Source organism: Lithobates pipiens, unplaced genomic scaffold (genome assembly GCF_037356315.1).
Source record: "Lithobates pipiens isolate NorthernLeopardFrog02 unplaced genomic scaffold, aLitPip1_a1.2 Scaffold_8, whole genome shotgun sequence".
NCBI classification, from domain to species: domain Eukaryota; kingdom Metazoa; phylum Chordata; class Amphibia; order Anura; family Ranidae; genus Lithobates; species Lithobates pipiens.
In genome coordinates, this window is record NW_027507903.1 from 121,093,298 (window position 1) to 121,120,090 (window position 26,793).

At 42.8% G+C, this 26,793-nt stretch overlaps 1 protein-coding gene across 1 annotated transcript in view; it reads left to right on the forward strand.

Moving 5' to 3' along the window:
* The window catches only part of SH2D7 (SH2 domain containing 7), a 41,203-nt gene extending 17,423 nt beyond the window's left edge, over nt 1-23,780 (forward strand). The window contains exons 4-6 of the mRNA XM_077472687.1: nt 2,021-2,158; nt 9,285-10,016; nt 19,464-23,780. Coding sequence (XP_077328813.1) covers nt 2,021-2,158; nt 9,285-10,016; nt 19,464-19,508 — 915 coding nt within the window. The 3' untranslated portion in view covers nt 19,509-23,780. The remainder of the gene's footprint in view (nt 1-2,020; nt 2,159-9,284; nt 10,017-19,463) is intronic.
* Nucleotides 23,781-26,793: the final 3,013 nt, after the last annotated feature.

Genomic DNA, 26,793 nt, shown 5'->3' on the forward strand with positions numbered 1-26,793 from the left:
AGGCCACAGATCACTGCGATATGCCGCTTGTGTCGGCTCCCGTGCGCATGCACGGGAGTGATGACATCGCAGCTCCGGCAAATCACAGCGACGGAGCAGCGAGTCCCGGAAGTCACTCCGGGATTCATGGCAGCGGCGAAGATGAAGACGGAGGACCGCTTCGGGGGCTTCATTCTCAGGTAAGTTATTCATAATGAGCTAGTATGCTATGCATACTAGCTCATTATGCCTTTGCCTTGCAGGTTGCATTTTTTTTTTTTTAATATAGCCTTTACTTCCTCTTTAAACAGGCATGCAGATAATAATGGGATCCTGGCACTGATACATCAATTAGGGCTGCATCCCAAAGCATGCACTCTAATGAGAAATGTAGTTGGAGTTGAGTTTATCTGTTTTGCATGGTAAGGATTTGCTCCTTACAAAGAAACGCAAAGGTGGTCAAATGCAGTTTCAGAATGTTCAACAATACTACACAAAATGGAACTCTGTAGACATGCATTTGAAACTAGCACATGCCAAATACCTTAAACCATGGGTACTCAACCTGTGGCACTCCAGCTGTTTTGGAACTACAAGTCCCATGAGGCATTGCAAGACTGACAGCCTTGCAATGCCTCATAGGCCTTGCTTGTTACTGTCAGCCTTGTAATGCTTCATAGGACTTGCTTGTAGCTGACTGTTACAAGCATGATTCCCAACGCCTGAGGCATGATGGGACTTGTAGTTCTGCAACAGCTAGAGGGCTACAGGTTAAAGTGGTTCTAAACCCTTACAAACCACTTTGACCTACAGGTAAGCCTAGATTAAGGCTTACCTGTAGGTCCAAGCAATATCTCCTAAACCTATATGGTTTAGGAGATATTTGCCCGAAAACGGGCACCGCTGCCGCGCGTGTCGGCTCCCATGCGCATGCGCGGGAGTGACGTCATCGCGGCTTCCCTGAATGACAGCGGCGGAGCTGCGAGACCCCACCAACAAGATGGATGCGGCGGACTACAGGGGACAGCGGCGACTTCGCTGGCTCCTGTGTCAGGTAAGTGACACATAATGGGCTACTATGCGATGCATAGTAGTCCATTATGCTTTGCCTTTGCAGGGAATGAAAGAGGAAGTAAACTCATCAGGGTTTACTTCCTCTTTAAGCACCCATTCCTTAAACAAAGCTCTTCCTTATTTAACAATATGTAAAATCAGAAGTAATAGACAATTCTCTTAAAGTGATTGTAAATGACCACCTTGTAAAGCAGGTAGAACAAACCATTCAGTTTAAAATAGAAATGAAAGTCAAAATATTTGTGTGTAGATCTAAAAAAAAAAACATTATAAATACCCTTTTCCCCCTTATTTATAAGTGATCACCTTCCCTCTGTTCTCAACTTCATAAGAGCTGGGGGGAGAAGACACAGCAGCACACTGAGCTTCTCAGTGAAAGACTGTGCAGGGGAGGCGTGTCAGGACAAGTCTGATCAATGAAGGAGAGCAGACTGAGTTCCCAGCATAGCTAGAGAACTGACCACAGTGTGTTCCCCTGTTTAATGTGGTCAGTTGTTAATAGGATAGCAGAGGGACTGTCAGGAACACCAGGGATTTCACACAAAGGCAGCAATACAAGTACATGGTACAGCAGACACATATCAGGAATACAAACTGTTGGGGTAACAAATACTTTAAAAGGAACCGTGACTACATGAAAAGTCACCCAAAATCCAATTTGAGTTTTCCACTACAGACTTACATAACATGTAATTGTAGAGTAGTATTCATGTTCCTTTGAATAACTAGGCCTTTGCACTACTGACAGCATATTGGCATCATGCCACATCCAGCTATCGCTGTTAGCACCCTGTCCATTCTCCTATTTATTCAGCAATGGGAACACATTACACAATTAATAAATAAGCAAGCATATGCAAGACACTCAGAAAGCTGAGGGTATTGTATTTATAGTAGGAGCGATAATTTTATGATTTTGTAATTAGAAAAAATTTTTTTTTTTTATTTTCTATTATGCATTTTACAGTTTTCTGAAAAAAACGTTTATGACAACATTGAGCCGTCAAATGAAAGACAAGAAAGTGCTCTTTCTCAAACTAAGACAGCAACACAGAAAGGTGGTGTTCAGTACGGGCACAGAAAACAAAGTATGCCTACTGCACAGGTATGTTCTATTATACTAGATGCCCTATGTACATGGCATAATCCACTGCTGCTGGGTACATGCTGTTGACATTGTTTAAATAATATTAATCAGTATCATCATATTCTCATTTTACCTTTTTCAGGGTCTTTAATCTTGGATGGTGGGCTTGTAGGCCCTCTCATACGTTTTGCTTTTTATATTTGATGTAGCATTTATAAGATGTTTAACCAATTTCGCTAATGCTTTGTTTGTGGCAATTGTTGTACTGCCCATATGCTTATATAAATTGTTATTTGATTTTCCCTTCTCCCTCTTTTATTTTGTAAACCCTAATTTTTTTATGCCCTGTACACACGATCGGAATTCCGGACAGAAAAAGACAGATGAGAGCTTTTCATTGGAAAATGCGACCGTGTGTATGCTCCATCGAAATTTAGCTGTCCAAATTTCTGCCAGCCAAAAATTGATAGCATGTTCTCAATTTTCCAGACGGAAAAACTTTCTATCGGAAATTCTGATCGTGTGTATGCAATTCCGACATGCCAAAAAATCACGCATGCTCAGATTCAACTACGAGACAGAAGCTATTGGCTACTGGCTATTGAACTTCCTTTTTCTAGACCCGTCGTATGTGTTGTACGTCACCACGTTATAAACTATTGCAATTTGGTGTGACCGTGTGTAGGCAAGACAGCTTGAGCTGAATTCCGTTGGGAAAACCATCCGATCGTGTGTACGCGGCAAGAGACCATCAATGGGTGGGAGTCCTGCATTTGCCTATAGCAGAAATAGGAGTTGCTACTCTCTATAAGTGGTACGCAAACAGAGAAATATTTTTTAAAACCATCCCATATATCAGTCTGTAAATAGTAGTGAGGGATAGACTGTGATGTTTTTAAATGACTGCAAGTATTCTGTCATCATGCATGATAATAAAAAAAACGTATAGTTTAAAAGCCATTACATCAAAGAAACTTTTATTTATTAATTAAATCTCTGGTAAAGTATTAATTTATATTTTTACCTTATGGTAATTGAAGTTGTTTGAGCATATGCTTAACTAACCCAATCAATGTTGGTAGTTTCAGTTTGGAGTGAGTTTGGAATTCTAACTGCAGTATGAATTTGACTCCCTTTTAAACAAAGAGATACATATCTTGTTATATCTCAACAAAACTGACTTTGCCCACTGACAAAGAAATGATCGGTCTATAATTTTAATGGTAGGTTTATTTTAACAGTGAGAGACAGAATAACAACATAAAAATCCAGAAAAATGCATTTGAAAAAAGTTATAAATTGATTTGCATATTAATATGTGAAATAAGTATTTGATCCCTTCGCAAAACAGGACTACTTGGTGGCAAAACCCTTGTGGGCAATCACAGAGGTCAGACGTTTCTTCTAGTTGGCCACCAGGTTTTCACACATCTCAGGAGAGATTTTGTCCCACTCCTCTTTGCTGATCCTCTCCAAATCATTAAGGTTTTGAGGCTGACGTTTAGTAACTCGAACCTTCAGCTGGGATTAAGATCTGGAGACTGGCTAGGCCCTTCCAGGACCTTAATGTGCCTCTTCTTAAGCCACTTCTTTGTTGCTTTGGCTGTGTTTTAGGTCATTGTCATGCTGGAATACCCATCCACGACCTATTTCAATGCCCTGGCTGAGGAAAGGAGGTTCTCAGCCAAGATTTGACAGTACATGTCCCTGTCCATTGACCCTTTGATGTGGTGAAGTTGCCCTGTCCCCTTAGCAGAAAAACACCCCCAAAACATAATGTTTCCACCTCCATGTTTGACAGTGGGGATGGTGTTGGGGACCTAGGCAGTATTCCTCCTCCTCCAGACATGGCGAGTTGAGTTGATGCCAAAGAGCTTGATTTTTGGTCTCATTTCACCACAACACTTTCACCTAGTTCTCTTCTGAGTCATTCAGATGTTCATCAGCAAACTTCAGACGAGCCTGTACATGTGCTTTCTTGAGCAGGGGGACCATGCAGGTGCTGCAGAATTTCAGTCCTTTACGCTGTAGTGTGTTACTAATAGTTTTCTTGGTGACTATGGTCCCAGCTGTCTTGAGATCATTGACAAGATTCCTCACCATTCTTATGATCATTGAAACTCCACGAGGTGAGATCTTGCATGGAGCCCCAGACCGAGGGAGATTGACAGTTAGTTTGTGTTCTTCCATTTGTGAATAATCGCACCAACTTTTGTCATCATCTTACCAAGCTGCTTGGCGATGGTCTTGTAGCCCATTCCAGCCTTGTATAGGTCTACAATCTTGTCCCTGACATCCTTGGACAGCTCTTTGGTAGGGATGAGCCGAACACCCCCCGGTTCGGTTCGCACCAGAACTTGCGAACGACCAGCGCGTTCGGTACGAACGTTAGAACCCCATTGAAGTCTATGGGACTCGAACGTTCGAATTGGAAAGTGCTAATTTTAACGGCTAATATGCAAGATAGTGTGCTAAAAAGGGTTTGGCGACCTGCCTCCTGCCTCAGGGGACATGGGTCACTGCAAAAAAAAGTTTTAAAAACTACCGTTTTGGCGGGAGCAGTGATTTTAATGACGATTAAAGTGAAAAAAAAAAGTGAAATATTCCTTTAAATATGGTGCCTGGGGGGTGTCTATAGTATGCCTGTGAAGTGCCACGTGTTTCCCGTGTTTAGAACAGTCCCTGCACAAAATGACATTAAACGGAAATAACACCATTTAAAACTGCTTGCGGTTTTAATGTTATATCTGGTTCCTGCAATATGGTTGAAAATCATTCAGAAAAATGGCATGGGTAGCCCTCCCTGCCCATTACCAGCCTATTTGGGTCTTGTACACATATTAAGGGGAACCCCGTACCCATATTAAAAAAAGGAAATGCGTGTGGCCCCCAGGCCCTATATACTCAGAACAGCAGTATACAGGCGGTGCAAACAAGACAGGGACTGTGTAGGTTTGTTGTGTTAAGTTGAATCTGTTTGTCATTTTCAACCGGTACATTTTTAAAGTGTAGCTCCAGTCAAAAAAAATATCTTTAAGCTTTTTGGAAAACATAGGGAAGGGTTATCACCCCTGTATAATTTTGTTTTGTCGTCCATCTTTTTTCATCTCACTTGCTGCTGTCTCCTTGCGTTTGCAAGTAGGAGATGTTTGTAAGTTGGATGTTTGAAAGTAGGGGCCTGCCCTATATTATAGCGGTATGTACTGGGTACAGAGCACGCAGACAGCACGCACTATCTCCTAACACTACTGACTGCAAGCTCTATTATTAACCACTTGTTAGCCCAATGTTTGCATAAAGTGAAAGATGAAGTTATGCTGAGTAAATAGATATCAAACATGTCACTCTTCAAAATTGCACATGCCCGTGGAATGGCGCCAAACGTCGCTACTTAAAAAATCCCCATAGGCGACGCTTTAAATATTTTTTTACTGGTTACATGTTTTGAGTTGCAGAGGAGGTCTAGGACTAGAATTATTGCTCTCGCTCTAACATTCTCGGCGATACCTCACATGTGTGGCACATGCGAGCACATGGGGACATGGGCGCTTTAATTTTTATTTTATTTTTTTATTGTTCATTTTACTTTATTTTAGTTTGACATTTTTTTTCCCAAAAATATATTTTTAATCACTTTTATTCCTATTACAAGAAATGTAAACATCCCTTGTAATAGGAATATGGGATGACAGGTCCTCTTTACAGTGAAATCTGGGGGGTCAATATGACCCCACATCTCACCTCTAGGCTGGGAAGCCTGAAATAAAAAATAAAAAAAAAGATTCTGGCTTTGATCGTACTGGCGAGTTGGTAGAAGCACCAGAGGGCGGTGAGGGGTGGGGGGCGTCTATGGCTGGGTACTTCAGGGTATCACCGAGTATGGCTGGGTATCTCTGAGTATGGCTGGGTATGGCAATTTATGGCAGGGTATTACAGAGTATTGGCGGGGTATTGGCGGGGTACTACAGAGTAATAGCAGGGTACTGCAGAGTATTGGGGGTACTGCAGAGTATTGGGGGTACTGCAGAGTATTGGGGGGTACTGCAGAGTAATGGCGGGGTACTGCAGAGTAATGGCAGGGTACTGCAGAGTATTGGGGGGTACTGCAGAGTAATGGGGGGTACTGCAGAGTATTGGGGGGTACTGCAGAGTAATGGGGGTTACTGCAGAGTAATGGGGGGTACTGCAGAGTAATGGCGGGGTACTGCAGAGTAATGGCAGGGTACTGCAGAGTATTGGGGGGTACTGCAGAGTAATGGGGGTTACTGCAGAGTAATGGGGGGTACTGAAGAGTAATGGCAGGGTACTGCAGAGTAATGGCAGGGTACTGCACTGCAGAGTAATGGCAGGGTACTGCACTGCAGAGTAATGGCAGGGTACTGCACTGCAGAGTAATGGCGGGGTACTGCACTGCAGAGTAATGGCGGGGTACTGCACTGCAGAGTAATGGCGGGGTACTGCAGAGTAATGGCGGGGTACTGCAGAGTAATGGCAGGGTACTGCACTGCAGAGTAATGGCGGGGTACTGCAGAGTATGCACTGGTATTGCAGAGTATTGGCAGGGAATTGAGGGGTTAAATTCGGTGAGCAGCGATGTGGGCACTGCAGATGCAGCCCACATCGCTGCTGACACCGATCTCTTTCCCCTCCGCTGTACCGATTGGTACAGAAAGGGGAGGGAGGAACAGGCGTCATAACATGACGCCGGTTTGTTTCCAAGTGATCACTCCGTCATTTGACGGAGCAATCACGTGGTAAACGGCCGCTATGAGCGGCCGTTTACCGTGATGCGCCGGGTCCTATGGACCCGGCGGTCACGGATGCTCTCGAGTGCGCACACCTCGGGGCACGCGAGAGCAGAATTCTGGGAGGCCGTTAATTAACGGCCTCTCTGAGTTAAACAACCGCCCTGAAGCCGTTAATCGGCAATGGGCAGTTGTTAAGTGGTTAAAGCTAGATCACTAGCTATATAGGTGAGGTGAATATAGTGGTGTATACTGCAGTCAGGGCACAGACAACAACCACTACACAGCAGCAAGATAGGAAATCAGCCAAAAACGATTGGTGTGTACTGTGTTGAAGGTACACAGAACACCCACTGCTTCAGATGCAAAGTAACACACTACAGGAGGCCGCCTTAAAGGCGGCCTTATATAGTGTGGGGCGTGCACTACACAGTCTGAGCTATGATTGGCCACAGGCAGGATGCCTGTGGCCAATCATGGCTCTCCTCGCTGCCGGCGCTGCGATTGGCCAAGCATGCGGGGTCACAGTGCATGCTTGGCCAATCATCGGACAGCAATGCACTGCGCCAACGCAGTGCATTGTGGTCCGCGCGCGCGTCACTCGAATTTTGACGCGAACGGCCAAAACGTTCGGAATTCGCCGAACGCACGAACGGCCAATGTTCGAGTCGAACGTACGTTCGACTCGAACACGAAGCTCATCCCTACTCTTTGGTCTTGGCCATAAAGGAGAGATTGGAATGTAATTGATTGCTGCTGTGGACAGTTGTCTTTTATACAGGTAATAAGATTAGGAGAACTCCCTTTAAGAGTGTGCTCCTAATCTCAGCTCATTACCTGTATAGAAGACACCTGGGAGCCAAAAATCTTGCTGATTGATAGGGGATCAAATACTTATTTCACTCATTAAAATGCAAATCAGTTTATAACTTTTTAGAAATGCATTTTTCTGGATTTTTTTTGTTAAAATAAACCCATCATTAAAATGACATCAATTCTTTGTCAGTGGGAAAATGTACAAAATCAACAGGGGATCAAATACTTTTTTCCCCTCGCTGTAACAGTATTACCGCATTTACCAGCGTATAACAGGCACTTTTTTCCACTTAAAATCAGGGGGAAATCGTGGGTGTGTGTTATACGCCGACCCCCCACCGATTGTGATCCTCTCAGCCATTTTCAGTGGCTTTCGGCGGCTTTGGGCCGCTCTTGACGGCTTCCGGCCACTCTCGGCTGCTCTCGAAGTCAAGCGTGAGCCGACGAAAAACGCCAAGAGTGGCTGAGTGCGGCCAAAAACTGCCGACAGCAGGCGAGAATGGCTGAAAGCTGCTGAGAACGGCCGAGATCAGCCGAGAGCCGCAGAGAACGGCCAAAAGCCTCCAAAGAATGGCTAAAAGCCACCAAGAATGGCCGAGAGCTACCGAGTGCAGCCGAGATACACAGGACATGCGGCTCTGTATCTCGGCGAGGCCATTTTTAAACGGCAAGGCTGCAAATGACACTGACAAGGCTGCATGACCAGGCTGCAAATAACACTGACAAGGCTGCATGACAAGGCTGCAAATGACACTGACAAGGCTGCATGACAAGGCTGCAAATGACACTGACAAGGCTGCATGACAAGGCTGCATGACAAGGCTGCAAATGACACTGACAAGGCTGCATGACAAGGTTGCAAATGACACTGACAAGGCTGCATGACAAGGCTGCAAATGACACTGACAAGGCTGCATGACAAGGCTGCAAATAACACTGACAAGGCTGCATGACAAGGCTGCATGACAAGGCTGCAAATGACACTGACAAGGCTGCATGACAAGGCTGCAAATGACACTGACAAGGCTGCATGACAAGGCTGCATGACAAGGCTGCAAATGACACTGACAAGGCTGCATGACAAGGTTGCAAATGACACTGACAAGGCTGCATGACAAGGCTGCAAATGACACTGACAAGGCTGCATGACAAGGCTGCAAATAACACTGACAAGGCTGCATGACAAGGCTGCATGACAAGGCTGCAAATGACACTGACAAGGCTGCATGACAAGGTTGCAAATGACACTGACAAGGCTGCAAATGACACTGACAAGGCTGCATGACAAGGCTGCAGATGGACACTGACAAGGGTGCAATGATGGACAAGGCTGTAGGTGGACACTGATAAGGCTGCATTGATGGGGTTGGGGTGCGTTTTATACGCCAATAAATACGGTAGTTTAAAAAAAAAAGTACACTGCTTATACCAGTAATACAGAAAGCACATTTTCAGCTGGGGTCAGATTGGGATTTATATATTAACATACAGTGTATATAAGAGGCAGAGATTACGAGGGTTTTGATTCATCAGAGCTGATATTCGTTTTAATCTGTAGCAATAATTGTTTGTTTTTGTTGTAGGAGACTGCACCACCGTTACCAGAGAGAAAATGCAGCATCAATAATAATGATAATGAGGAAATCTACTCTAAGCCTAGAAAAGATGCTCATGATGAAGATCTATATTCTGTTTCTAAAAAGGACACAGATGTCCTCTACTCTCTGGTCAAAGAAACCCAGATCAGTCACAAGAATATGGTAAAAACGAATGTTCCAGATGTTCTTTATTCTGAGGTTAAACTGGACAGCTTGCCTTCAGCACTGGGACACTTACAAAGCTCCACACAGTCCTTAAATCAGTTGTCCCTGGACACAAGGACACCCACACTGCTTAGCAGCTTGAAGGATCTTTCAGAATGTGAAGTTCTGGAGATGAAGTTTGCAACATCCATTCAGACCGTTAACAGTAAAACAATTACTACTCCTCTCTTGCGTGGAAGAGATGAAAATTTAGATAACTCATTCTTATATTCTAAAATTACATCAGAACCTGAGATTGAGGACGCTTATGAACAATTACCATTTCGAGGTTCTAGATCTGAAAGCGAATATGAGGCCGTAAACCAAATTTCCAACTATTCTGTATGTTCTACAAGCACCTACGATCATGTTTCTACTCGAACATCTAAAGAAATCACTTCTAGAGAATTTAACAAGAAGGTGGCTGTTACCAGCTTTGCACAAGATAGTACTTACGAAACTGTTTCAAGGGATGTTTCTAAGCTAGCAGGAAGAAAACAGAATATTGCCAAGGTATGTTTACTGCTCGGTGTCTATGTTCTAAAAAGATATAAAAACACTAATGTACGAAGCTACGCTTATATTTTATTAAAATCAATAAAATGTACTTTTACAGTAAATGCAGTTAGTGTAGGTACCAGAATTTGACTTAATATGAGATTCTTGTCATTGCCTGTAGAGTAAAAGTACTGGCAAGGAACATGCTGATTAGAGAAATGGATAGAGTGGGCAAAGAATGGGCTCATTTATTTGATGCAGGACAGAAGATATGTTGCCAGCAGCACAGCAAGGATCTCAGAAGGTCCAAAACTTTTATTAAGCAATCAGATCACAGTGTAAAACTGCAGTAATGGGGTCTCGCAGGACCCCTTCTTCAGGCATGTGACAAGTGCAATGTAAAACAACTTAATATTTAAATAACCATTCACCAATTACAAAAAAAATGAATTAACCACTCCCTGCCCCTTGGCGTTATAATGACATCATAAACCTGGCAAAATGCAAGTAGAATAACATAAATTTTGACTCATTTTCAAACTATGTAAGTATAATAATAGCAATTAATAACATTCTTTGACTTAAAGTGGTTGTAAAGCCTCAAGGTTTTTCACCTTAATGCATTCTATGCATTAAGGTGAAAAACCTTTTTATGTTGCAGCTGACCCCCAGATCCCTCATTTTATTCACCTGAGCCTGATGTGATCCAGCATTGTTCACCAGCACAGCGGCTCCAGTCTCATTGGACAGATTGATAGCTGCAGGAGCCATTGGCTCCTGCTGCTTTCAATCAAATTCTGTGACACAGGAGCAGGGCTAAGTCCTGCTGTCTGTTTCAATGGACGCAGCAAGCGGGACTCAAGTGCGAGCCCGCACAGGTGCCCAAAGGGACAGTGGCTATACGCGGGGGGCACCTGATGAAGGAGAGGAGCCTGGTGCGCCGGCGGGGGACCCCACAAGAAGAGGATCTGGGCTGCTCTGTGCAAGTATAATATGTTTGTTATTTATTTTAACTTTTTAAATTAAGGTTTACAAACACTTTAAGCTGGCCATAGAAGATTTGAATGCCATACAGTTCAGCAGGGACATAGTTTGAGATTAGATCTATGTATGGGTAGGCTGAAAATACCCAAGTTGATCAATCAATTCACTTGGATACAACCAGCCTGTCAGATTTACATGCAATTATTGCTAGCAGCTATTATAGCCGCTAGCAGATTTAACTGTGTTTTCCCAGCAGAGACAGAAGAACACAATGGCTCCATGGGAGGGGTTCCCCCATCAACACTGACTGTGTTGATGAGGGAATTTAGCTAATTTCTTTCCTGCAACCCAAGGTTGCAGGAAAGAAAATTGTTTTGTCTATGGCCGGCTTTAATACCATGAAAACATGTTTTCATGGTACTACCCTGTTTCCCCGAAAATAAGACCTAGCGTGATTGTCGGTGATGGCTGCAATATAAGCCCTACCCCCAAAATAATCCCTACCCTGTTTCCCCGAAAATAAGCCCTACCCTGAAAATAAGACCTACAAGGACTTTACGTAGGGCTTATATTGCAGCCATCACCGACAATCACGCTAGGTCTTATTTTGAGGGAAACAAGGTAAGTCAAAGGATGTTATTAATTGCTATTGCTCTATTACTAGTATTGATCTACTTTTCAGAGATCCTTCCCAGATAGCAAGGATAACTTGCCACAAATTTGTGGCAGTGTTGAAGTGTAAGTCTGTTAACTTGCTGCACATTTTCATTGGAAAGTCGTACACTTGCAGAGCACTTGAAGCACAAGTTCTAGTTGACACTTTTCCAGTTTGTAGCAAATTTGCATGGCAAGTCTCTAACAAGAACAAAGGTGCAGTGGTGAGTCTACAGCAAGAGCTCTGCAAGTCAACAGTGACCCCTGTGGTGGGATGACTATAGCACAACATAACAGAATAAAAACTTGCAGCGGACTTGCAGAATGTTTGCAAAGAAAGTTGATCTGGAGTCATGCAATGTGAACTTGCTGCAATTGTGCAACAAACTTGTGAAGCCTGGCAAGTCTAGCAATAGCTTAGCAAGTCATATTCAAATTTGCAGCGCAATTGTTTGCTATCTGGGTGTGATAATGACATATCTTCTGTTCTGTGTTGCTTCTGGTTCCCAGCATCCACTTATCTTACAGCCATTTCCAGGAATGTGTGCATTGGGAATATTTCTTTGGGCATCTTTTTGATGCCGCGCCTTCATTGCCCAGTCACATGTTGGGGGATGTGATAAAATTGTATTGATTATCTTCAGTAGAGAAAATTCAGGTCACCAACCTGAATGTCCGGCACAACAGAGCTGTGTAAACCTCAGGACTGGATAGAAAGATTTGCAGATCTTTTGGCTTTTGGCAGGTAAAACAACTGCCATATATGTATTTCATCTGCGGTTTAGCTGTTTTCCTGCTGCTTTAATATAGTGATATCTTGATATACCGTATATACTCGAGTATAGGCCGACCCGAATATAAGCCGAGGCCCCCAATTTACCCCCAAAAAAACTGGCAAACTTATTGACTCGTGTATAAGCCGAGGGTGAGACATGCCTGTCCATCCCTGTGTGTGTGTCCGTCCATCCCTGTGTGTCCGTCCATCCCTGTGTGTCCGTCCATCCCTGTGTGTCCGTCCATCCCTGTGTGTCCGTCCATCCCTGTGTGTCCGTCCATCCATCCCTGTGTGTGTGTGTGTCCATCCATCCATCCATCCCTGTGTGTGTGTGTCTCCATCCATCCATCCATCCATCCCTGTGTGTGTGTGTCTCCATCCATCCATCCATCCATCCCTGTGTGTGTGTGTCTCCATCCATCCATCCATCCATCCCTGTGTGTGTCTCCATCCATGTGTGTGTGTGTGTGTGTGTGTGTGTGTGTGTGTGTGTGTGTGTGTGTGTGTGTGTGTGTGTGTGTGTGTGTGTCCAGCCTACCTTTGTCCCGAGCCTCCGTCCCGTGCCTTGCCTCCTTGCCTCCGTCCCGTGCCGTGCCTTGCCTCCTTGCATCCGTCCCGTGCCGTGCCTTGCCTCCTTGCATCCGTCCCGTGTCGTGCCTTGCCTTGCCCCCGTCCCGTCCCGTCCCGTGCCGTGCCGTGCCGTCCCGTGCCCTCTTCGTCGGCGGCCATTGTAAAGTTCAAAAGCTGCGCCGCCGCCTTCGCCTGTGATAGGCGGAACACTGAATTTCCCAGCAGCCTGTGTTCCGCCTATCACAGACGTCGTATCATCCTCGTCCGTAGTACGAGGATGATACGATGTCCGTGATAGGCGGAACACAGGCTGCTGGGAAATTCAGTGTTCCGCCTATCACAGGCGAAGGCGGAGCCGGAGGCGCGGCTTTTGAATAGAATGGCCGCTGTCTGTCTGCTCGACACGCTGATCGAGCGGGCAGACAGCGATGACTCGAGTATAAGCCGAGGGGGGCACTTTCAGCCTCAAAAAAGAGGCTGAAAATCTCGGCTTATACTCGAGTATATACGGTATCTAAAATAGGCAGTTAGCGTATATTATAATCATTTGCCCCATTTATTATTCTGCTTTTTGAGCTCTACAGTATATCATCTGACTAGGAGCTCTTATAAGGTGTGAGAAGATATTTAACCACTACAATACCGGGCACTTTCGCCCCCTTCCTTCCCAGCCCAATTTTCAGCTTTCATCTCTCTAGTGCTTTCAGTGACAATTGCGCGGTCATGCTACACTGTACCCAAATGAAATTGTTATCATTTTGTTCGCACAAATAGAGCTTTATTTTGGTGTTATTTATTCACGACTCCGTTTTTTATTTTGTGCGATATAAGCGCAAAAAAAGCGGAAATTTGGAAAAAAAAACAATATTTTCTTTTTTCTATTTGAAAAGAAATCCAATAAAATCTAATTTTGTCATAAATTTAAGCCAAAATGTATTCTGCTACATGTTTTTGGTAAAAAAAATTCCGTTAAGTGTATAATAATTGGTTTGTGTGATCACGGACATATGTACGCAAATGATCATGTACATATGTGTGCAGGTGATCACGTACATATGTGTGTAGATAATCATTGGAACATGTGAGTTTAGTGGGACATATGTGGAGGACATGTTTTTATTATTAGGGACATGTGTTTTTATTATTTGGGACATGTATGTTTTGGGGACATGTGTGTTTTGGGGACATATGTGGGGACATTGTGTTTGTACTGTGTGGTGTGTTGTGTGTTGACACTAGACTGATGATCAGTGAGTAAAAAGCTGTAAAAAACAGCTCATACTCACTGATCATCAGCCGGCTGCAGCGTTCTGCTCTCCTCTCCTCAGCGATGACTTCCGTGTGAGGAGAGGAGAGCCGATTGCCTAGCAACCGGCTGTTTGTTTACATCACATGACGGCCGTGATTGGACACGGCCGTCATGTGATCAGGAGGGCCAATCACAGAGCGCTCCTGCCGATCTGAGATGTGCCGTGTCCGGGTGACACGAGCACATCGGGATCGCGCCGCTGCGCGGGCACGCGCGCGTGCGATCCCGCTACTTCTGAAGGACGTTCCTGAATGTCCTATCAGGAGTAGACGGCTCCCACCCGGCCGTATATATGCATTGGCCGGGTGGGAAGTGGTTAAAGCCAGTGGCGGCTGGTGCTAAAAAAAAAATTTTTTTTTTGGGGGGGGCTACATCAATTGTAGCCACTGTGCCCATCAAACGCAGCTACTGTGCCCATCAAATCCAGCCACTGTGCCTATCACTGTGCCATCAAATGCAGCCACTGTGCCCATCAAACACAGCCACTGTACCCATAAATTGCCGCCACTGTGCCATCAAATGCAGATACTGTACCCATCAATTTCTGACAGTGTGGCCCATCAATTGCTGCCACTGTGCCCATCAATTGTCACTACTGTGCCCCATGAATTGCTGCCAGTGTGCCCATCATTTGCTGCCACTGTGCCCCATCAATTGCTGCTAATGTGCCCCATCAAATGCTGCCAGTGTGCATCGCCCGGGAGTTGAGACTTACCTCTCGCAGCGGGTCACGGTGGCGTCCTCCATGTCCATGCTCCTCAATGTCTCCGGTCCTCTCTATCAGGCGTCTAATCACAGCACCTGTTGTTTCAGCCAATCAGGTGACAGGTAACCAGACCCGAGCACCTGATTGGCTGAGAGGCGTGTCAGTGTTAGGAAATTGATTTGTTTCCTAACACAACACATAGTAAACAGCGAACACACAGCATTGCGCCCGCTGTTTACCATTTTGGAAGCCTATTAGAGCCTACGGCTCTAATCAGGTGCTTCAAAAAAAATGCCGCTGTAGTTCAGGTGCCTGGTGCCCGACAAGGGGCCGGACACCCAAATAGGGGGCGGCAGAAGCAACGCATGAATCTATCTATGGTGAGAGAGGGGTGACAGGAGAGAGGGGGCGGTGCTCCTACGCCCTTTATGGACGCACTGCCACTGTTTAAAGCAGAACTCCAGGAATTATCTTTTTTGCAAACTAACGTTTAGTACAGTTGGTCCGACTGTTCGCTCGGCTTCTATCGAAGGGGCATGACCGAAAAATGTCTTGTGATCGGCTCCAGAGCAGTGTTCTTAGCCAATGGTGTTCTGGCGGGGGGACTGTCCCCCAGGGATGTGCGGTGAAGTCAGCGGCTGGTGAGGCACTGGCTAGTATTAGAGCCAGATACACACAGGTTACATATTCACAAGTTCCGTATTAATTTAACCAACATAAGGACTTGTTTTAGCATATGTAAACGGTGTTCAAACCACACATGTGAGGTATTGTTGCAAACGTTAGAGCGAGAGCAATAGTTCTAGCGCTAGACCTCCTTTGTAACTCTAAAAATGTAACCTGTAAAAAAAAATTAAAGCATCACCTATGCAGATTTTTAAGTACTGTAATTTGGCGCCATTCCTCAAGCATGCGCAATTTTAAAGCGTGACATGTTAGGTAACATCATCTTTCACATTATACAAACAAATCGGGCAAAGTGTTTAGTGTTCCTTTTTTTTTTTTATTCATGGAACAGTTTTTTTTTTTTAAATGCATTTTAAAAATTGCTGCCTAAATACCAGGTGATATAAAAAGTTGTAACAACCACCATTTTATTCCCTAGAGTCTCTGCTAAAAAATATATAGATAATGTTTGGGGGTTCTGAGTAATTTTCTAGCAAAAAAAAAGATGATTTTTACATGTAAGAGAGAAGTGACAGAATTGGCCTGGCATGGGCAAGTGGTTAATTTCCATAAGTAAGTAATATACAAATAATTATTATATATTGTTTTTAAGGTAATTTACTATATTCTCAAAAACTGTACTCAAGCAGGTGGCTTAACGGACAAATTGCTGAAGTTTGAAGTTATAACTTCCAACCAGTAATTTCATAGTAAACAGATAAATAATAAATTATGTTATAACATATAACATAATAATATATTATTTAGCTTGATTAAAAAAGTACCCTTTCAGCAGTGGCGGCCTGTCCATAGAGGGTGCACGGGCGCTGCCCCCCTATCCATTGTCCAGCCCCCTGATCTTCTAAGCAGGGCATCTTACTATGGATTCCAATGCAGGGTGGGTGTTTTTTTGAAGCAAGTAATTAGAGCCAGAGGCTCGGAGTGCAGTTGTGTGACGATAGCTATTTTCGCTATTCACTATTTTCAGAGGCAGATTGTGAGACCTGTTTCCTGATTGGCCAAAGCGTCGGGGGGGGGGGGGGATTGGTAGTGCTGCCGGCCGCCCAGGGTGGTGGTTGTTTGCCGCCGCCCCCCCAAAAGAAAAACTCACCAGCCACCACTTATTTTCAGCAGCAGCAGTTTCTCCCTCTTTACTGTGTGAGAAAAACATGGGATTGTGGGTAAATCTTATACCCATGAACGCATGTTTTTCCTTCTAGTTACGAGGGCTGGGCTGGAAGAAAGCATTTGTTTTTTAGACACATGCCCCTTCTATGACACTGCATTGAGAGGAGAGCCTCCACTGCAGCATTTTTATTGGACAGCTTGGACCAAAGGTGCTTTACCATTGGTCCAAGGCTCCAAGCTGGCTATTGAACTCGTTGCCTCTGACAAGAAGTGAGAGGCACTGTGAGCTCATCCTCTCAGTCTGCTGCAAACAGTGTGTGCTAGCTTGTAGTTAAACTGGCTGCACTGTATGTAGCTTCTGATAGGCTGCACAAGGAGACCCGTATCTCCGGAACCATAAGTCTCTGTGAACCCAGGTTGCTGAGCTACGACCCTGGAAGTTTGATCTTTTTTTTGGGGGGGGGGGGGGTTCTGCCTCACCTGCCTCCCCTGACTGCACATCCCTGCCATCTCCCTGTCAGAACACAATAGCACAGCAGGGGAGACCATCGTACTAAGCAGTGGTGGAAATATAGGGGCCGCTGAGGTCGCCATGGCAAACGGGCCCCAGACTGTAATCGGCACTGTGCAGGGAGCTTGTCACACTGGTTATATCTAAAGTGAAAGCACAGTGCTGTGCTCTTTGCCTCCCCCTACAGTGCAGTACCCGGCAGGCAGAGGTAAGGTAAAGCACTGCCGAGGCTATCTGTATGTATGTATGTATGTATGTATGTGTGTTTATATGCATGTGTATATATGTGCATGCATGTATGTGTGTGTGTGTTGTGCATGTATGTATGTGTGTGTGCACGTGTTTATATGTGTGTGCATATGTGCATTTATATATATATGTGTGTGTGTTTACATGTATGTATGCACAATTTATGTATGCGTGGTTAATCCTGACCCCCTATATGTGTACAATCAGAACTGATTTTTTTTCTTGCTTATTTACAGTACCAGCAAAAAAATGCTGTTCCCATGAAAAGCGATCCATGCTCAGATCGCTTTTCAGAGGCATTTGACAGCCTCCTGACCTCCTGTTTTAACCCCTTAAATGCATCATTACTATGCTGCAACTGCATGCAATGCACACAGTTGTGGGGTGGTTGCAGTGCAGCTCCATTCACCTAGGGGTATATACTTCAAGGATGCCCTGACTGCAGAAAGATTGAGAAACACTAGCATAGAGGAACCGATCTCTTCATTTTTCTCCTGCAGCTGCTGAATGCCTGTTGGGGGGGGGAGGGATGGAGAAATGGGTTCCTTTATATGCAGCCACCCACTTGGGACCGGGCCCTGTTGTTCCGCCACCAGGCTCGGAGGAAAGGGCCCTGTCTGGGGGTCAGGGGGGCCCTTCATGGTTTCTTGCATCGGGGCCCTGAAGGTTCTAGTTACATCACTGGTACTAACTGAGCTGTCAGTTTTTTTCATTCAGCAAGCTGGGTTGAAAAAAAAACAAAAAAACTACTGGTGTGTACTGGGCTTTAAATTGGTCCAGTGTGTCTCAATGTAGATATCCATATTTGCGCTCCAGAGCCCACTGGGGATGCTGAAAATCACTGTAGTAGTCTGCACTACATACAGCTGTGATCTTCTGTGTGCTGTTCCTGAATTTTATTTTTTTCATTGAAAACTAATCTTCTCTGATAAGGAGGAGATCATGTCATCATCTGTCCCACCTCTCTACCTCATCAAATCAGAGAATGCTTAGTATTAATTGAAACAAATACAAAGTGTTCTTCAACTGGCTGTTGCGCCAGGAACCAATGTAAAGTAAATGTAAGTTTGCAAACAAAATCATTCCTGGAGTTCCTTTTAAGCTGAAGCTGTTCTGTTGAATCAATCAAGGTGCTAGCAATAGATTTGTTAATGTTTAAAACAAAGCTTTGACATTTCAAATGTCTTTGAAAAAAAAAAATGGCAACATCCTATTTACATCTTCAAAGTACCCAGAATAATTTGCCCTGTTTTAGGGAGAAGGGGCAACAAATCACCTGCATGTTTAGTTATAGAAACAAATGTTGTGGGGCACCATAGCTCCCAACTGTCCCTGATTTGGAGGGACTGTCCCTGATTTGGAGCAATGTCCCTCTGTCCCTCATTTTGGTCTGATCTATATAGTTGTATATAAAATGCACTTTTTATCTATCAAAAAGTGCTTTTCAGAGCTAAACCTTTCATCCAATTTCTAAATTGCTGCATGAATCACTGTGGTGCAATCGACTTTTTTCTCTTCAATAAAACAGAATTCTTTATGGACTTTTGCTTATAGTATTGGTTCATTTATTTGCTTTTTTATTGGTGTAGTTTCTTTTTTATATATGGTTTTTAGGCGCAGCTCTTTTTCCTATTTGCTTCCATATATATATATATATATATATATATATATATATATATATATATTGGCCACATGTAATGGATGGTATTATCCATGGTGAGTCAACATGATATTTGCATGTAAGTTTTGTTTGATTTGCAGTACAAAAAGACAGATTAGATAAAGCAATCTATAATGTTAAAGATAAGAGACCTAACATCCTCTACAATTATATACTGCATGTATTTAAATAAGCATGGTACATACTTGTCCTTGTATTACTACTAACAGCTGACTTGTTTTATTTACAGACCGAGAAACCAAAAAGATTCTTTTTTGGAGACAAAAAGAAATGAAATCGTCATTTAAAGCAGCAAATGTATTGGAAGAGTTCCTATTTTATGTAATATATGTAAAATATGTAGAGGACCTGATTAGAACCATACTTACTGGAATGAGGTATAAAATATCCTAGGTAGCATGCACCAGATCTCACCATGCTTTGTGGCTCCTGCTACCATCTGTTCCAGTATAGGTTGGTGGAAACAGTATATGTTACAGAGCATGCATCTATGTCCTATTTTCTAGAAATATAAGGAAATATAGCGAGTTCCCGTGGAACAGGTTCAAAACATATACATGTTCAGAAATTAATATCTGAAAAAAGGTTTTGCCTCTTGAGCATTGCTAATTTTCTTGAGGCCCAAAAGCAAAACCATTAAGTGCCCTATGACTCTCTTATCTCCATCTCAAATACAATTTCTCCGTTGATACAAAATATCATATCATAGATAGAAACATATGTATAGAAACTGGTTTACCTGTCAAAGGATTTTCAACGTAATATACAGTACACACTCTTGAAAGCCACTTGCATGTGTTGTACAATATGATGGATGGCAATACTTTCAGAAGCTGTTCCATGTCTTATGTGCTCTTTGAACTAGTGGATATCACAACAATTCTCATTCACCTGTAAGTGCTCCTACTCCCATCCATCACCTAACAGTACTTGCACTACCAATACAATCCTCAGCTTTATTTTTAGCAACTGTTGGTTGGAAAATCCGCCATTCCTCTTTTCTGGATACCTTCTATTGTACAGATTTCTTTATTACGTAATACATAACTGGTACACCCATTTTACTGTCTGTTATCATTCTTTCTTTGCAATCTACAAGTTTGGATGGTGACCTAACCGGTCTGTTCAGTTGAAGGCTGTACCATAACAAGGAGGTTTTCAAAGTTTTATAAAAATCCCAAATTTCCCATTGTTTTTAAAATCCTATGTAAAGTACCTAAAGTAACAGAGATACTACAATAAAAAAAAAAAAAAAAAACATGTATACTATTAAAATAACTATTACTTTAACTGTAAAAAAAAGGAGAACATTTGGGACTTTATATGAGGCGGTGACCTGGTAAGGTAAATTGCCTCCATCCCTATCTATATGTCAAAAAAAGAGCTGAAAGGGGTTTGGGACTTTGAATGAAGCACTTAAGTATAAAGAATTCAGTTTATTGTATATATTATTATTATACAGGATTTAACATACAAACGCTATGCCATATACCTACATGCTTCACAGTCCTAAAAACTTTTCCCCTCTTTTATTACTTTAACTAGTATATCTACATAAGTCTCATATACTATACCATCTCTAAACCTTACCAAAATAAAGCACGAAAAATAATACATGACAAAGTATACTCTATATACTACCAATAGTCTCTGATATAATACCAATCCATAAAAATATAACACCTAATATTCATAGTAAACAGTTCCCAAATTCAAGTACAATCCTCATATAAGTGACCCTTTTGTATTCATTATGTTCATACAGATACATTTGTGCGATTCCACTTGTGTACCCCTGCAGTGGACCACTCCACATTTCCTGGATACAAACGTAACTCTTTTAGCCCTTGTACACACGGTCTACATTCCGACAACAAAATCCGTTGGATTTTTTCAGACGGATTTTGTTCCAAACTGTATAGGGTAGGGAGAGTCACCCTTTAAGCTGGGGCGCGCCTAACACAAACTAGTGTTGCATACACACGGTCGGACAAAGTTTTCAGAAAATCCAATTGTTCGGAACGTGCTGACGTTTGTTCGCTACAACGGGACTACGTTCAGGCTAGTAGCTAATAGCTTTGGTCTTGTAATTTGATCTGAGCATGCGTGGCACTTTGTCCAATCGGAATTTTCTACAAACGATCGGAAAAAGTCCGATCGGATCATGTTGTCGGAAAATTTTATATCCAGCTCTCAAACTTTGTTGCTTGGACATTCCGGCGGAAAAAGTCAGATGGAGCCCACACACGGTCGGATTATCTGACAATAAGGTCTGATTGGACATTTTCCGTCGGAATTTCCGACTGTGTGTACAAGGGCTTCGATTATAAACAGTAAAATCAAATGTGCTATAAAACAACCAAGCTTTGGTTTCCTTTACTAGATGAAAAGGATGTCTTTCGTTCTTTCAGGTTCAATAGATCAACATTTCATGAGCATGACACATAAAAAGGCTTGTAGCTTAATACAATGTAAACCATTTATTTAAAGCTCATCTCTAGAGAAATAACACAACTACTATTGCAGTGGGGTTCCCCCAATATTGCGAGGGTTAAATGTTTGTTTTTGTCTAGGGTATCTTATGAAAGTTTTACTTATCTTATCCCGCATTCCCACAAGCTCCTCCCCTCCATGAGACCGGTCCCCCAAAGGTGCTTTTCTTCAGTGCTGCATCCATCAGTCACCCTCTGTCATCATCACGTAGTCCTGTATTGTAAGTGCGGTCGCTGAGGGTCCCCCAACAACCTGGAGCAATGGAGGCAATTGGAAAGGGTCTGTTACTGGGGCAGCGAGGAGTAAAGTAAGTAAGGTAGTCATAACACTGAATAAGGTGAGTAAACTGCTTTTTTATGGTACCCCTGACAAAAACAAGCATTTAACCATTGCAGTGTAAGTGGAGCCCCCTGCAAGAGTAGTTTCCCAGCAGTCAGCTTTATGATGCATAAAATAATACTCACACAAAAGTACACATGTGCACAAAGAATCATTAATGAGACAGCGTAACCATAATCCGAATGTATCTGGGTGTCCTCACAGCTTCCCAGCCTGCACGCTTACATCAGCAAGCTCCACCCTATGCGTCATGTCCTGTGGACTTCTTCAGGGATACCTTACAATTATCAACAGTTTGCTGAAACCAAACCCAAGAAAATATAGTTTTTTTGCCAGATTAAAAAATAAACATTTCCATTGCGTTCAACAAAAAAAGAAAAATTGCATCTTTAGAATGCGAAACAAGTGCTTCCATTCAAAAATTGGCACTGAAGGGTTGTTTGTAGGCAACTACAATACATTTACAAGAATGAAAACAGTTCCTCTTTTTTGGCTCCCCTCCATTTGAATATGTACAAGAGTTTTACAAAGAAAATGCAAACGGCAGAACACACAAGAGGTCACTTATGCCTCGTTTCCACTGAGCAGAACCGTTCGGGTCAGTACAGTTTGGAAGGGTTACAATGGTCTGGTCTATTCAGGTGAGCATTTCCACTGCAAGTCGGACCGCCAGGGGCCATATGGGGTTTACAAAAAATGCCTTTAACGTGAGCATTGACGTTTTTTCTGTCCGCCAGTCAGTGGAATGTATTGTGTGATGCCAGTAGCTCCGGCTTAACAGTACCGTACCATTTTCTATGGCCCCACATCTGAAGCAGGACCATGAATGGTGCGGTATGGTTCGGTTGTATGGGCCGCTTTCATAATGGAAACACTCAAAATAGCGTACTGTACCGAACCAACCTGAACTGATCCGCTCAGTGAAGCGAGGCATTACTTCCATATATAGGAATCGGTTTCCATACTGTAAGCTGTCTGCCACTTTAAAATCAATAGGCTCAATTCACAAAGCTAACAAACAAGATTAAGGATCTTTAACTAAAAAATAGGACAGCTATTTTCAGTGAGAGTCAAAAGGATTTAAAAATTACAATCACAAGACAAAAAATATAGATCCTTATCCATACGTTTGCTTTGTACATACGCTGTGTATGTATGGGACATGCACGGATCTTGATGACAAAAAAGTTTTGACTACAATTAATACATTACACAAAGCAGGGCTGTCTTTAACAAGGGGCACAAGGGACAGCTGCCCCGGGCCTAGTCATTGTTGTGGGGCCCAAAGCAGCTGCCCCTTGAGCCCGCACTGCCTGCAAATAGTTTTCCCGGATTTTGTTTTCCAGCAGGCAATGTGCAGACACGCAAACCTCCACCCTGCGAGTCTACAGGGTCCTGCCCAATCAGCAGCAGCCTGAATGTAGATGGACAGTGCAAAGGGCCAATGAGAGTGGTAGACTGGCTCAGATAACAGGGGCTCTAATCAAGAAAATGTTTGCACAGGGTCTAATCACTATTAAAGATGGCCCTGATACAAAGTTTACAGTATAATGTACAGTTGCATAATTATGAATCTTGATTTAGAGTAGGCAAAATTGACAAGACTGGCGGTCTCCTCATCTCTCTACCACTTTTTTTATTTCACATATGTTTATTGATTTTGATTTGTTAATTAATATTTTTACGATTTGATTAAAAGTTTACTAGTACAGAATTACCTGACCCTAATGTTATGTTTTTTTATGGCATGGAATATGTAGGAAACAAAACACATAGCTTACTTTTGATTACCTGGTGTATAATTGCATAGTTTAGTAGTAAAAACTATTATGCCAATCACATTCAATTTAAAGAAAACCTGTGGTTATTTTAATCCTAATAAGTTACCAGCTGAACTTTCTGGTCTAAAGATCTGGTCTGTCTGTTCCTTACTATTGGTCAGTTCAGCCACGCGTTACATTTGGCAACTATAGGTGTGGCACAGGAGGAAGAATGGCTGACCAATGCCTAACCTGGTTGAGATTTGCATTATAGATTGTTACAGCTTATGAAGCTCCTTTATGCTTTTGGGAAGAATTTTGAAACACCTCTGGCACCTACAAGTAACTAATAGAAAGTAGCAATTTACAAGGATGTGCAATTTGTATGCAGACTGCATGACTAACCTTGATTGCCCTACACTGAAGCTCCTTCCAATAATTGTGGGACTTTTTTTCTTCCTTGGATATTTCCCTGAGTAGCTTTCTTCTGGCCCTGCTGAGCTAAAGCAGTATTAAACCCAAAACCAAACATTTTAGTATATTGCAGCTAACCAATTCTTAGATGTGATGGCTGCATTAGTTTCCTTTTTAAGCTTTCTTTCTTCTATTTCCATATAGTGATCCAGTCAGAAAGTCTGTTGTTTTTCAAATGCATAAGCTCTCCAGTAGAATGTATCAGTTTACAGGGAAGAGACAAACCATTTAACACTGGCAGGGATGATTAAAATGATCCCAAAAGGAAAAATGACTTCTAATGATTGGTAAGCTGCAATCTAACACATTTTCAGTTTTGGGTTTAATCGCTTGCCGACCTCCTCGTGCTGATATACGTCGGCAGAAGGGCTCGTACAGGCAAACTAACGTACCTGTACGTTGCCCTTTAAGAGGCAGCCAGCGGGTGCGCCCATGGCAGGCTCCGTGAGTCAGGTCATGGGTCCCGTGGACTCGATCGACGTGGGGATATTTGCGATCACCTCACAGAGAGGGAGAACGGGGAGATGCTAATGTAAACAAGCATCTCCCCATTCTGCCTAGTGACAGTGTCACTGATCTCTGCTCTCTGTGATCAGGAGCAGAGATCAGTGACGTGTCACACGTAGCCACGCTCCCCCACAGTTAGAAACATTCACTAGGACACACTTAACCCCTACAATGCCCCCTAGTGGTTAACCACTTCACTGCCAGTATCATTTACACAGGAATCAATGCATTTGTATAGCACTGATTGCTGTATAAATGACAATGGTCCCAAAAATGTGTCAAAAATACACGATGTGTCTGCAATTATGAATAAAAATGACATAAAATGATCCCCTATTCTGTAAATGCTATAACTTTTGCGCAAACCAATCAATTAACGCTTATTGCGATTTTTTATTTACCAAAAATATGTAGAAGGATACGTATCAGCCTATACTGAGGGAAAAAATTTTTTTTTATATATTTTTGGAGGATATTTATTAAACAAAATGTAAAAAATAATGCTTTTTTAAAAAATTGTCGCTCTTTTTTTGTTTCTAGCACAAAAAATAAAAAACACAGGGGTGACCAAATACCACCAAAAGAAAGCTCTATTTGTGGGGAACAAAGGATGTCAATTTTGTTTGGGAGCCACGTCGCACGACCGTGCAATTGTCAGTTTGAAAAGACGCAGTGCCAAATCGCAAAAAGTACTCTGGTCAGGAAAGGGGCAAATTCCTCCGGGGCTGAAGTGGTTACAGCCGCCACTGCTAGTCTGAAAAGCTGCTAGTCTTTTTTCCTCTCCCCCCTTTCGCAAAACTCTTATTATTATTCTCTCATAATATAATGTGTTCTGGGAATTGGTGGAGGAAATCCTGTCCTTCAACTGCTCCTCCATTCACAGAATGCGATGCATTGTGCGAGAGTGGTAGTACTGGTTTTGTCAATAACAGAGAGGGCAAAAAAAAGAGCGGGCAAGCCGCCAAAACTTTTCAGACTGGCTGCGGCCCTCAGAGCCCTGGATGACAGGAAATTAGCGCAATATCCGGCGGCTGTGAAGAAGGCATTGAAGAGAGGATATTAACAAGAAGGAACAGCCTACAGATAAAAAGATACACACCAGTACTTACAACTAATGTGTTTGTTAAACTTCAGATTTAGTTTGGCATAGTGGTGAACATATATTATAACAGCTAACCCAACAGTCATTTTGCTGTAAATCACATGACTGTCAAATAGTATTGATTCTTTACAGCTATGGTGCTGGAATACACAATGCATGTATTCTATTTCATGTATAAGTATATCCCTCAGTTGCTGTGTGTCACAAGACATTATTTATACATCCTTCATGTTGTTTTGTGAGAAGTACAGTATAATTGGTTAAGATCTTTGGCAAGCTTTGTGGTAACCTGTATAGCTATGACAGCTGATGGGCTCAGCAAAATATGCACTCCAGGCCTATCTAATTACATGACTGGGGCAGGCACAAATGGTATGGTGACCAACATAAGCCTCTTTTCTAAAACAATTTCACCTACTTTTGTATTTTTGTGGCCATTGTTAGTTTACCAAAAAAAATGTAGCTGTATTTCTCTGTATATACAGTGTTTTGGGTGGGCGGGAAAGCTTCCATTCACATATTGGTCACTGCATCTGAGGTGTAAGTAATTACCACAGAGGGAGGCTAATGAAGTAAAATTCCAATATACCACATGTGGGCTTCATTTTAGTTGACCAAGTTTACACATATGTGGTGTCATGGCACCTGCCCAGCTCATTGAAATGCCAATGCCCCCACACACTAAGATGGCAGTAGCAACTATTTTACTTTGACTCAAAGCCTGCAAGGTGAACAGGCATACCTCACTTTTAAGTACGGAATGGGGTTTATTTACTAAAGCTGGAAAGTGCAAAATCAGGCTCACTACTGCATAGATACCAATGAGCTTCCAGGTTTTATTACCAAGGCTTAAAGTGCTTAAAGAAATATCTCCCAAACCTAAA